At 40.5% G+C, this 14,146-nt stretch overlaps 1 protein-coding gene across 3 annotated transcripts in view; it reads right to left on the reverse strand.

Annotated features, from left to right (window-relative positions):
- ANO6 (anoctamin 6) overlaps positions 1–14,146 on the reverse strand; it is a 187,002-nt gene that overhangs the window by 20,632 nt on the left and 152,224 nt on the right. For all 3 annotated transcript variants that reach the window (XM_045523605.2, XM_010964168.3, XM_045523606.2), the window contains 4 exons: positions 11,810–11,887; positions 7,249–7,474; positions 6,032–6,201; positions 5,729–5,826 (listed from right to left, as the gene is read on the reverse strand). In XM_045523605.2, the coding sequence (XP_045379561.1) occupies positions 5,729–5,826; positions 6,032–6,201; positions 7,249–7,474; positions 11,810–11,887 (572 nt within the window). The remainder of the gene's footprint in view (positions 1–5,728; positions 5,827–6,031; positions 6,202–7,248; positions 7,475–11,809; positions 11,888–14,146) is intronic.

Genomic DNA, 14,146 nt, shown 5'->3' on the forward strand with positions numbered 1-14,146 from the left:
GAGGAAATAAGTCTGGTGGTTTTGGGGGGTGAAGCCTAAGAGACTGCAGTGAGGATATGGGCGTTGTTCCCTCGTAAGGAAGTAGGGAGCCATGGAGGGTCACTGAGCAGAAAGGTGATACTCCGATATTGGATCAAACAGGTCCAAGACCCTAAGTTAAGCTGAACAAATCAAGGGCCAAAGAAGTCACGTGCCCCCTCGAAGTCAGCGCAGAGCTTGGAGGAAACACAGCCTCGACTCGCAGCCCCGCGCTCTGCCCCCTCCTGGATACTGTCCCGCACAGCTGTCAGGAGTCTCTTAGGTTATCTTTTTTCCTCTCTCAGAGGCTTGGAGGCCAAGTGAATGCTTCCCCCTTTTTCGAATGGCAATTTGTCCTAAAAAGAAATTGGAGTTGGCAGTGAAACAAGGCGCGCACCTGTAGCCTACACAGCCGTTGTCCCCGAAAGCAACAGCTGGCGCGTGGTTTCCTCGCGGAGTTCAGCAGAAGAGGCAGAGCAACAACAAACAACTTAGCATCGGCTGAGCTTTGGCTGATTGCACCGCACATGTGTGTGGATTTCAAATTTGTACAATGAGGAGGCTTCACACGAAAGGCAAGTGTATACACTGTATGAGCACACACGTGTGTATACAAACACACACAGACACACAGAGTGTAAGCTGTGACTTGTAAACAGCTGACCCTGCTGGTTTCCTGCTGCCTCTGATCTCAGCATTAACTGTTCACTGACTATGCCCCCAGGTTTGCTGTGGGGAGATTTTTCTGCAACGGAACATGCCCTTGGCTTCACAACTTGCCCCACTTCTTTCATTGACATTAGGGGAAGAGCGGGGGGGCTCTGGGAAGTGGCGGGGAAACGGACTCAAGACACCCCTGAATCTGAATCCACACTTCATGGCTTATTCATTATTTGACTTTAGTTATGTTCAAAATGCAATTGTTGCAAATCTCAAAAGATGATTTACACTTACTGCTAAGGCAAAATTTTGGTAGTTAGTAGACCCACCACTGTATCCTCTAATTTAACATGTTCTTCCTGTAATTCAGATATTACTCTATTACAAATTTCCATTTCTATATTTTGATATCTGCTTTTCAGTACAATCACCTTCCTTTTTTACCCGCTAAATTTTATGATTTTAATACACTTTTCTGAGAAGGGGTCTGCAGGCTTTCTACCTACGATAAATTGATAAAGACATCCAGGAGACCAAAACCACATTTAACTTCTGAGATAAACTCAACTCTGTCATACATACGGCTAGATTTAGTTTGCAAATACTTTGTTTAGAAAATTTTTGCATCAAACAGCAAGGTCCTACTGTACAGCACAGGGAACTACATTCAGTACCTTGTAATGGCCTATAATGAAAAAGAATATGAAAAGGAGTATGTATATAGGATAAAGGAATATATAGGAATATATAAAGGAATATACACATATATTCCTGTAACTAGTCAAGTCTGAGGCTTGGCCGGGAACCCGCAGCTTGATACACATTCCAGGGGTCCTGAGGACCACACCTGTCCATCACCCTCATGGCACCCAAACTCTGGAGTCTCCTGGTTGACTTTTTGCTCTGCCTCACATTCCTGCCTCAGTCTCTTGTGGAATCCTCTCCACGCCCCAGAGAAGCAGGTCTTTTACTATCGGGGACCCAAGTCCATCATGGTTTGGATTCAGGATGAAACTTCCATCCTGGCTTACACGGCTAACTCATCTGGCGCTTCCTTCTTGTACTGAACTGCCCTTCCCCGCCAACAGTATTAGGTCGTATTAGAAGTCCTGACTGGCTTGTTTTCCTGAGCTGCAGACTCTGAGCCTCTTGTCCAGTCTTGCTGAGTGGGACCGCTCATCTATGGCAGAAAATCTTGGGTTGTCGTCTACCCATCATTGTCCTCGGTCTTTTGGGTTTTCTGATGGGTTATGGTTCTCATGCAGGGATATTAATTTGCACATGAGACTCATCTATAGACCTTTCAAAAAAAATACAGACACTGGATCCTTCCTCCCCTGGCCAAGACTGGAAGCGTTCTCCCTCTAGCAGGGGTTACAAAATCATTTGCTTGGGAATTGACCACACATATTAGCATAAACACAATAAATTGCCTTTTACTCAGTACTTACCGTGTGCTCCATACCTCATTTTGTCTTTGTACCTTCACTATCACATTTTATCTCTATACTATAGATAATCAGCATTTCTGCTGAGGACATTCCCTTTTGCTAATCTTGAATACAAGTACCCTTGATTCTCTGAATCTATTTCATTCCTGAGTTTCCTGTTCCTGAATTTAAAGAGTGGGCGAGGGACACCTGTGTTTAAGATTTCTCTTATTTTATATGTCTCTGACTCATCCTCTAACCAAATCATATCTGGAGAAGAGAGATTTTCTCTTTTAAGCATTTGCCTCTTCTTATTATGTAAGTAGTGATACCCATTGTGGAAAATGCAGAAAACACAATAAAGGAAGAAAATTACAGCCATACATTATAAACACCAAAGGACAATGCTATGGCATTTTGGACATTTAACTGTTTTTCTTAACATTTTATCATAAAATTTCTCCAGGGCAAGTTGCTTAACCCTGAAATTGTACTAGCCTTTTGTCAAGTACAGAATAAAATTCCCAGAAATGGCCCTAGTATCAAAATAGTATGTGAGGCTGGGAAGGCCAAAGGACTCTGAGCTTATTCTGAGTCCAACAAACAATGCTATTAATTTACTAATGTTACACGTTCGATGCCTGTGAGTCACTCATTCACTCAGCTGGCTTGGACTGAGCACCTACTAAGTACCAGGTGCCGATCCAAGTGCTGGAGAGACCCCAGAGGGAGCCTGGATCACAGCATCACTGTCCTTCATTGCCCCCCGAATCCTAGTCAAGGACCCCATGTGGAATTGAGGGGTGGAGGCAGGTGAGTTTATGGTGAAATTCATTTTATGTTCCTTTGGACATATTTAAATGGCATGAAAATAGTCGCTGACTTTGATAAGTTTTCTTTTCCCTTCCTTTGTATTTTTGAGGACAGGTGTAGTTTTGGGGTAGCAAGTTACTGACAGATCTTTGGTATGTCAGGATTTTATATGAAAAAGTAAGAAGGAAACTGGCACCTTATACAAAGAGAAGAGGCAGTGATGAGAACACAGGCCACCCTCGAACTTGGCTAACATTCAGCATTCCTGGTTTTCAAACAAGGGAAACATAATTCAAAACATACTCCCTAAATATTTTAGGCCCCAGTAGAAACATATGGAGGCAAAGTCCAGCTCACTGGAACCTACAACAATGTGCTTACTTAAGTGAAGGTATAAACAGACCACAGATACTATAATATATCCTTTACTTTAAACTATTTCATGTGAGCAAGTTTCATTTCACATGAATTTCTCAGGGCCAGTTTAGGAAATATATCCTTCTCCTTGATTGGTTAAAATAGCTCACTGACAATCAGAGTCATCAAAATTTAGTGTTAAATAATTAACCTGTTTCCTTCAGGAAATGCTTCTGAGTAATCTGAGTTAAGTATTTCCTCTATCTGATCTATTTCTTTTCACATAGAAACAGAGTATTATTTGCACACAACCTACTTTTAGTCCTCTGGAAAAATCTGACTGTGAGCTCAGGGTAAGGGTTGTCTACTGCACAGTAGGGCAAAAAAAGATTCATTTCACAGCCAAGATCACAATCTTTTTTTTGCAGGGGGTGGTGAGCTGGGGGACAAGGGAGACATCATTGTTTAGAGACAGACCCCAGTAATTCATACTGAAGCTGGAAGATGAAGCCCTTGTGAAGAAATGTGGAGGGACACACTGACACCCAAAGGTGTTTACTCTGCAGAAACAGAAAGAAAGAAAAAGAAAGAAAGAAAGAATTTAACTGCTCTGTAAAGAGAATGGGCAGAAAATTGGTAATGAGGGGGACAGAAGAAAGGTTAGGGAAGGGAGGAGAAACAGTGAAAGGGAAGTTGGATGTGGTGGGCAGAATCGCAGGACTCTGGAGCCTACAATGAAGGGTGATAAGGAAAAAAAAGTTCAAAAAGTTTAAAAAAATAAAAAAGTTAAAAATAGTTTAAAAATATAAAAAAAAGTGGAAAAAAAAAGAAATAAAGAAATTCCCAGGTTTATAGTGGCACGAAAGACTTTAAAATGGAGGGTTTTTTTATTTTACAATTCAAGATGTTTGAGTTTCTCCTCCATGCCCCGAACATCAGTAAGGCCTGCTTGTGTGAGTGGCTTTGGGGGACACCACGGAGAGGGCTGTGCTCTGCGTTCAGGTTGGCCAGGAGCAGAATGCTGGTGTGGAAGGCAAGACAAGAAGAGAGATTAACAGTTTTGTGAGAATAGAAACTCAGAGCCAGAAATTACCTTAAAAAGGTGAGCGTGGTAGGCAGAAAATGGTTCCCCCCAAAGATGTCCATGTCCTAATCCCCAGAACATATGAAGATGTTAGGTTCCCTGGCAAAAGGGGACTGTGGTTGCAGATGTGGTTAAGGTTGCTAACCAGCCGACTCTAAGAGAGACGAGCTGGATTATCCAGGTGGGCCCAATGTAATCACCAGGGTCGTTAGAGGAGGAAGAGGGAGGCAGAAGAGGGGAGAGAGGAGTGAGAGGAGACGTGACCACAGAATAAGAGTCAGAGGCACACAACCTTGCTGACCTTGAGAGGCAGAAAAGAGGTCACAGGCCAAGAGACACAGGTTGCCTCTAGGAGCCAGAAGAGGCAAAGATACAGATTACCCAGGGGCCTTCATAAAGAAACAGCCCTGCCAACACCTTGACTTCAGCAGACTTCTGAGTTCCAGAACCATAAGAGATTAAATTTGTCTTGTTTGGTGGGGACTTTTCCTTTTTTCTTCCCACTACCATAACGTTTCGGGATGTTTGTTACAGCAGCAATAGAAAACGAATACAGTAAGCTGCTTGAAATGCGCAGAAACTGCAGATAACATTGGACTGTCCACTTTGATATGGGATTGGGCTTATGTGGAATTAAAAGGACAGTGTGACCTTAGCAAATATCTGTTTTTCTCATTTTTAGGAAGAGAACAGTAAGTCAAAACCTCGTAGTTATTATTTTAGACAACTATCTCTTAAAATGTTATGTAACCCTGAGCCTTAGGACCCCAAGAGAGCCTCTGTCCTTAGAGGCCACATGGTTTCAGAGAGATGGGGTCTTACATCTGAGTCCCACAGTGGCCTCTTATTGGCAATACGAGCTTGGGCAAATCATTTACCCTCTTTAAGCCACAGAATATTCATCTGCAAAAGGGGGACAAGAATAAGGATTGTTTGGATGCTTAAATTGCACACACACACACACACACACACGTATAGCACTTAATACAGTGACTGGCACATACTAGGCACTCGACAGATTCCTATTACTGATTTTAAATGCGCGTATAAAAGGAGGAGAAAGCTGTGGGAAGTTGTGGAAAAACTTAGTTCATGGCCCCAACAAGGGCCATCTCCCAAAGGGCTCTGATCAGCCACCAATGAGCAATAAGCATTAACTGCAGCAGTTCGGGATTTAAGTCAAATATAAAGAGGGAAGTTTTTAAACATAACTGTGAAACACTGGGTATGTTTACATCTGGAGACCTTTAAGAAGCAGAGAGTGTCCCCTGTTTTAGAGATGGGCACGCAGCTACATGGACACGCAGGGAAATGACTTGGCTGGGTGGGCCGTTCTCACCCCACAATCACATGACTCAGTACTCACGGAAGTAACACCTCTTGTATGTTGTTCCAGATTGCTTTTCCTCCCATGATTATTGTCAGCTGTGTCGTCAGTTCAAGGAGACAGCCACCTGGGTCACACTGGAATATTAAAAAGAAAATCTCATTTAAAGTTTAGATAGGTCTCACATGAAATAAAGTCATTAATTTTATTTTTTCTGATAATCTTGTTTAGGCTAAAAAATAACCCCTAAGGAATAGACAATGAAGACCCTCTTCAATGGACAACTGAGAGAAAATATGAAATAGCTTAGACTGTCAACAGAACACAGTGCTGTATGCACACCTCTTCATTTCTGTATTTTCCCAGCCAGTACACCGGATCTCCCGGATAACCCACAAATTTGCCCTTAAAGAACGCGATGTAGAAACACGAAGAGTAGTAGTTGACAAACTGGAATAGGAACATCTTCATGGTCAGGCTGTTCTCATAGTCAGTCTGGGTCCTTGGGAGCTCTGTAATTAGAATGAAGCAAAGTTAAGACTGTAAAACACTGATCAGCTTTGAGACCCTAATCAAAGCCACCGATACATGGTTAACATGGTAAAAAACAAAAATACAATTCACACTGTTTCCATTTAAGCTGTTTTGAATTCCTTAACATAGCTACTATGTTAATTCCAAGTGTACACACTGTTGTAAGAGTTTCTCCCCACCATGAACACCATATCCCCTGAGGCAAAAAAACAGTCAGCTGTTCCTTAAAATTTATAAGCACAATAGTATCCAATGGGCAAAAACTGTCTTCTCTCAGGTATAAGCTGACAGAAAATTACTTTTGAACATCCTGCTAAATGATATTCTCTTGTCCCCCGAATGGCAATAAGGTAGGACTGTTCAAGAAAACAAAAGCAAAACACGGGGCAACTTGTTAGAAGCATTCGGGGAAGACAAAATGGCTCATCCTCCTGGTTTAGAATTTAAATCGGTCTTAACATTTTCAGAAGATGACCACGGAGCAGACCTTTTGGAGAACGACCCAGCCATATGCAGCATGTGGGAAGCACTTAACTTGGGCCACTAAGCCGCTGCCTGGGATACAAGCCAGAGAGAAGAAACATTTATTATAAAAGCCACAGCTGATGAGAATGGAGCTATATTAATATGAACAGCATGGGGGAAAGACACGTAACAATGTGATTACTTGTCCTCTCCATAAGGCCAGAACACATTTGCCACTGGAACCATGACCCTCTTCCACTTATTTGCAATAAAGAGACTATTTACTTTCAACAATAGGGTACATGATCTAATGTAATTGAAAATATTATTCAGCACTGATCTGTTTACACAGAGCTTGGACATTATAATACTTGCTTTGTCCCTTTTACTAATGCAAAGCTGGAGCTAATTCACTTCTCGTATAGAGAAAATATGTTTACACTTGAAATTTTCTAAAGACTGTAATATACTGGAATGGAAGTGCCTAAAAGATACAGTCTCTGTTTTGACCTGGTTCTAAAACTGGCGTAGAAATGACCTCGGCTACAGTAGGAGCTTACCAAAGTTAGTAATCATGATTGCCACTTTCTCATATATGGTGTTCAGGATCATGATGATGATAAAACTGATGAGGGAAGCAGTGATGGACGTGGCCATCTGCGGAGTCAGGTACTTCTGGATGGGGTCTGTTCCATTCAGGTTCTTGGGAAGTTTGGCAGAAAATACAATGAACACTGAGAGCCTGTAGACAATGATCCCAATAACTGAAGCAATGATCAACAGGATCTGAAAGCACAATAAACACAGCAGCATGAGACTCACCAGTGATCATATTTGTACACAGAAAAATTGCCCCCGCCCCACGCTTAAACGGACAACGTGCGTGTGCTGTAAATCTCACATAAATGTGAGAAGTGATGTAAATCTTACATAAATGCCACAAGAGACGTGAATATCAGGCATGTTAAATTTCAAAGGAGGAGGAATGATGGACGTCAGAAAGAATTAGTGCATCCACGAATGTAACACGCTAACATCAGGAGCAGCTGTGTGCAAGGCATGGGGAGTATGTGGGGACTCTCTTTTCTGTGAATTTTTCTGTAACCTAAAACCACTAAAGAAGAAGTCCTGCTAGAGTATATCTTCCAATGGGGTGAAAAAGGAGTAACGGGTGGCATGCTCTTTTGGAGACAAGTCTGTGATAGCAGAACCGATGAAAAACATCCCTTCTGCATCTATAGAATTACTTAGGTTATGAATGAGTTGTAACCCATGAAGGGGATATGCTTCCTTTCAAGGGAGAACCTATCACTGATTTGGGGGCCAGCAGGTGCTAGCTGTCATCTTCATTCTGAATAGGACCAGTGAAGCTGCAGAGATGCCCTGAGGGAACCCCTGGAAATGGCACTGGGTCTCTGCTGATAAAAGCTTCACGTGCTTTTCATACTCCTTGAGATCTTAAACTGGCAGCTTATTCATAATACCTGCATTTGCACAAGATTCAGTTCCCTAATCCATTGTAGTTCTGACTGCGTAGACCCAAGGGCAGCAGGGGTGTCTGAAGCATAATCTGCATGTGGCTGGCAGGGTTTCACTTCCTCAATAGGCACTTTTTTTTTCTGGCCACTGAAGAATGAACATTAAAGGTTTCGTTTTTAAACTGTTTTCCCTCCATCTACCTTCTTGGTCATAGTCCAGAAGCATGTACTCAGTGTCCCTGGCTGCTCCTGATGGCTGCCCCGAGAGAAAGCTACAAAGAATGTGAATTTCAGGACTAAGGGAACCTCATCGTGTTGTTTACAGTAACAGCGGGAGGCTGGCTTGCACCTGCAGGGAACAGCAGAGGGAGTGTTTACAAGCCCCTCCTGGAGCCACACTCCTGCATCTGGATCCCAGCTCCGCTGCTAGGCTGCTAGTTGTGGGACCTTGTGCAAATTACTTAACCTCTGGGGGCTTCAATCTCCTCACCCATATAATGAGGGGATAACAATAGCAACTTACAGGATTATTGTGACTAGTTGATGAGTTACTACAGGTGAAAACAATTAGAACATTAACCCCAGGCACGTGAAAAATTCCACCTAAGTATTAGCTACGATTATGGTGACCAAAGTGTTAAAAAGGTGTTTTTCTTACATTTTAAGCCATGAGTTCGTAGAGAAAGCATTTTATTTCCTCCTCTACTCTCTCTCGTTATCTCCTTTTCGTCACAGTTAAGGCTTCATGCTTGTGAAAGGAGTAACGTGTTTTTTTGGTGTGTGTGTGTGTGTGTGTGTGTGTGTGTGTGTGTGTGTGTGTGTGTGTGTGTGTGTGTGTGTGTGTGTGTGTGTGTGTGTGTGTGTGTGTGTGTGTGTGATTAAATGTGAAAATTAGTTAAGGCTGAGAAAAATGTATTACAGAAGGTATATCGAGCCTTCCTCTCTTGTACAACACATATGGTCCATTTAAATAGTATGTATTTTTTTAAAAAGTCTGCATAATAATTTTTAAAATTATATATTAAGTCATCATAATAGTTAAGATTCTTTAAACACTTACTATTGCTTCAGCACACATCTATTTTTTTAAATCCTCACAATCACCCCGTGGGGAAGGTAGTAATATATCTTTTACAGATGAGGAAATAGAGCCACACAGAGATGATGCAACTTGCCCCAAATGAAGCAACTATTAACTCAAAGAACTGAAATACAGAGCCCAAAGACACATTAACCTCTGTATAGCACTGCCTCCTGCATGGTCTGTGAAATGAATTCTAATTCATTTCAGAACTTTTACAAACTTAACATGTTTCCATTTTTCTTCCGAGCACTTAATGGGTTCAATATTTCTTAGGAGACACAAAAGCTTTTCATTCTCCTTCCTCAAGTTTCTTCTTACATATCATCTTTTCTGATCATAACTTTAATATCCACTCATTATAGAAAATTTGAAAGTACCCAGTAGTGGACAGATCTGCTGTCCTGGATCTGTCCTCAGTCTCAGAAGAGGACCCAGATTTTTCTTTAGGATAAATAACCTCCCTTCTGTTTTCAGTCCTGTGGTTTGGGCTCAATTGCCCCACCCTTCCCGAGGCGCCAGAGGTAGATCCTAGTTGGTTTCAGACAAATAGGTGTCTCATTCTATTGGCCTTGGCACATGATTTGAGGATTGGCAAATAACCCAGTAAGAGCCCCTGCGATGTGAGGAGATATATGCTGGTGCCCATGTGAACGATAAACTTCCTCTGTCAAGAGAGGAAGCTCCCAAAAGAGACCTTTCTTGGCTTGGATGGATGTGAGATCTGGGATGCTGAGTTCCTAGAAGCAGCACGCTGGGACACCATTGGACAAAGAATGAATACAGGACAAAACCAGCCCTTGACATCATCTGGGCTACAGCATCTCTCCTTGCCTGAAGCCAGACCTCAGACCTGAGGTTTTCAGTTACAGGAAACAATAAATCCCACCCATCCCCATTTTTTGGTGGTTGTTTAAACCCATTAGAGATTGATTTTCTGTCACCTACAGTTGAGACTCCAACTCTGAAAATGAAGAATAAAAAATAAAAATAAGAAAAATGTATCTACCTATAGGCATAATCCCTTCAGAACTACCCATTGTTTGCATATTAAAAATCATTTTACATAATTTTATTCTCAAGCCTATCATAATCATAAAACTTTGACATGTCATAAAATATTTTTGTGGACACACTTTTTCATGGCTGCATAATATTCCACTATAAGAAAGGTTGGAAGGAGAATATTTTGGCTGAGATTTTATATATATAAATATGTCTGTGATTTACATCCATACAGACTTTTCCCTGCCACTTTGAAATACTTCCTGATTAAAAGTTTTTCAAAGCTGAATTAGTAGATTAAAGCATATGAATATTTTTGACTCTTGATATGAACTGTCAGACTGCTTTCTAAGAAGGCTGGAGGAGTACACCAGAAACTAACACAGCATTGTAAACCAACCATACTTCACAAAAGATACCCAGTGGCCCAGGTATGAGAGCTGCTCATCACTGGCACTTCATCGTCATAAACACAGAGCCTTATCACTTGAGAGGTGAAAAACTGTATTTCATTTTGATGTGCACTGATTGAATTACCACTAGGGCTTGACATCTATTTTTCTCTTTGTAAGTGTGTATTCATCTTCTCTGCCTTCTCCGCTCCTGAGATTTTTTTGGTGTTATCTTAGAAGTGATCTGAACTCTCTGTGTTGAAGAAATTAGCCCCTTGTCGGATTTGTTAACAAATACATCCTCTGGTGTTTTGTTTAAACTGAGGATGCTTCTGATGCATGGAAATCTTCATATATTTTTTCCTCCAAAACTTCTCCCACATCTAGAGGTTGTATATTCATCCATATTTATTTCTAGTTGTTTTCTTTTTATCATGTTACTTTTTAAAATGTTTCTGGAATTTATCTCAGTATATGGTTCAGTGTATGATTTCAATCTTTAGTTTTCCTGCCAAATAGCTAACAAGTGTTCCAGTTATTGAATAATCTTTATTTCTCTCCCTTATTTGTAACGCCTTCCATCTCATATATTAAGTTATTATTGCTATCAGAGCCCATATCTGGACTTCCTTTCCTATTCTCTGATCTGGCTATTCTTGAGCTAGTAAAACTCTCATTGTCTTACTAATTATTACATTACTAATATAATTTTAACAGTAAAACCCAAATTAATTTTATAAGTTCTGATTTTTTTGAGATATGGTCTTTTTATCTAGAATCATGTGTTTAAAGCTTTTTTTTAGGTCTTTCAGTGGTTTTTATTTATTTATCTATTTTTTGGATAGTTCCTACTATCCTTTTGTTAGGCTATTCTTAGACATTTTACCTTAGTTGTTACTCTTGGAAAATTTTAGACTTCTCAATGCCTCCCATCTGGTCTCTCCATCAGACACTGGAAAATCCTGAACCACTGATCTGATTTAAACAAATGTGGTGGAAAAAACTGGGAGAAGCACTGTGAGCAGAAGAGACTGTGAAACCTCCAGAGTGGCTCTGATGTTCTCTGGAAACAATTTTCTCTCTGAGACTACATAGTTTCCAGCTTGACTTTTAGTTTTCTCAGCACTTAAAATTAGATATTAAAAAGCTCGTGGCAGGTTCTTACCCAGAAAAAGACAGCACTTGCACAAAGGGTTATACGTATACACTTTCCCCAGGTGGTAAAGGGAACACGCTCTTCTTCCTAATTAAAACAAACAACAAAAAAACTTTAGTCAATCAATGGATTACACCAATGAAATGATTTTTCTCCTAACTGGTCACTAAATCCTAAGCTTAATTTAAAAAAAAAAAATTAGTTTTCAGACAGCCTCCTTATTCATAACTGCGTGGGTTTCTTTTTTTATCTGTTAACGATGTCAAACATACACACAACAAAACACGTACAGTGTTCATTTTAATACTATTTTTTGAAAATGCAAATGTGAACAGTAAACTGTTTACCTGCCATGGTCTGAGCTTAGGGGTCTGGGTACCTGATGATGCCAAGCCATATAGCTCTATTCCTGAGCTTGCCTTAGATTTCAGAAGTGAGTGTAATGACAGCCTAGAGTCCGTGCAGGACGGAAAGTTTCACAGGTGTCTGCAGGTAACACTGTGTGTTTCTTGGTTGAGCTTTATGTATTAAATAGCTACAACTCGCAATTTTTAGCTTCCACTTTAGAGTTTAGATTTTTTGTTTTTAGAGATGAAATCAGTAAGACTCAAGATTTACCTGGATTATAAAAGCAGCTATAGTTTAATAGCTGTAAATAAGTACCTGGCCTTAACTCTGTGCCAGGTAGTCTCCCAAGTAGATTCTGTACATTAACTCGACCCGTCCTTACCACAGTCATAAGGAAGCAACTCTCTTAATCTTATTTTATAGGAAACCATGGCACAGAGAAGTTAAGTTGTCCAACATCACTCAGGCAGCAAGCTGCTGTGTTCACACATTAATTTTGGCAATTTCATTCCCAAGGTCTCACTACCACACTGTTGGCCTCTCTAGACAATGGCGCATGCATTCACAATTAAAGTAAAATACTTAAATTAAAAAACTAAAATATATATATATACAAATAATTTTTTAAATAAGGAAGAACAATAAAGAGAAATGAGCCTTCATCTTCAATTTTTCAACAAGCATGTCCCAATGGAAATTTAAGCTTATTAGTTGGCAATTTTAAATTAAAAATTGGCAGTTTAAATGACCAAAATGGTTTTTCTTCAGTATTTTTTGTATGCTGCCAATGTGATACATTTTTGTTTTTCACTACTCAAAAACATTACGAACATGTAATTTTGTCTAACTTTCAGCTTTCATTTCTGAATGTACAGTCTTTCACCAATACATGATTTGACCCCCATCTTCAGTCATAAACAATGGGCACTATTCATAATGGAGATTGTTAGAAGCTTGTTACCCTGTAAAAGACAAATGTCACCTTCTGTTGGTAACTGAACCTCATTTTTTTCCATTTATAAAAAAGAGGAGGTTGAACTGCTCCCTCCAGACCTTTTCAGTGCCAACATTCTGTAAATCTGTGATTCAGTTTATAAAATCTATAGTTGGAGACATTTTCAGATGCTCCTGGTAAAAGCATTTTCTTTTCAAGAGTTATTCGTACTCACAACATACTGTCCTGCTGCTGCTGACTGCAAGTACCATCAGCTCTGAATTATCTTGGCTGATGGAAAGAAGCAATAATGCAGATGACTCAAAAAATCATCTTTCACGGCTCTGGAATGCTTATACAAAGATATGTAGTTTTATTTTTTTTAATTTTGCAGCAGCAGTAAATTTACCTTTCCAATAATATAAAATGTCTAGCTCAGTGCCCGAACACAGTTGGCCTCTCAACAAAGGTTTCCCTACTTCCTCTACCCGTATCTCCGACTTCAGGATGAGAGCCACGCTGCTCTGTGCACATCCCAACCAGAAGGGGGAGCAGTGACCGAGGCTTAGTTCAAGACAAAGGGGCAGCTAGTCTACGATGAAAAGGGGGCGGCAATAATGAAGGCACATGTGAAAAAGTGAGAATCAACTATAAAAACCGTGTCTTTCCTTCTACATCTATGTCATAGAGTCTAATTTTTTTTTGCGTTTTTTTATTGTTCTTATGAAAGGACACCAATCAATGCCTCTTTTCTTATACATTTATATCAGTCTTTTTTTTTTTCTTTTCGTTTTTACTGTTATTATGAAGGAAGGACCACACTTCTCTTCTGTGTCCGCCATTCTAAGCAGTGCTCCTTCACCTTGGCTGCACATTAGAATCACCAGGGGAGCTTTAAAACATTCCCTGTGCCAGAACACACCCCAGGCCACTAAGTACCGTCTGAGTTTGTAGTGATGGAACCCGGGCACCAACATCTTTTAAGGTCCCCTGGTGATTCCAATGTGCAGCCAAGGCTGAGAAGCCCTGCAGTCAACAGACTAAAGTGTGTCTCAGTAGTGCCC

The sequence above is a fragment of the Camelus bactrianus genome, chromosome 12, assembly GCF_048773025.1.
Source record: "Camelus bactrianus isolate YW-2024 breed Bactrian camel chromosome 12, ASM4877302v1, whole genome shotgun sequence".
Lineage (NCBI taxonomy): Eukaryota > Metazoa > Chordata > Mammalia > Artiodactyla > Camelidae > Camelus > Camelus bactrianus.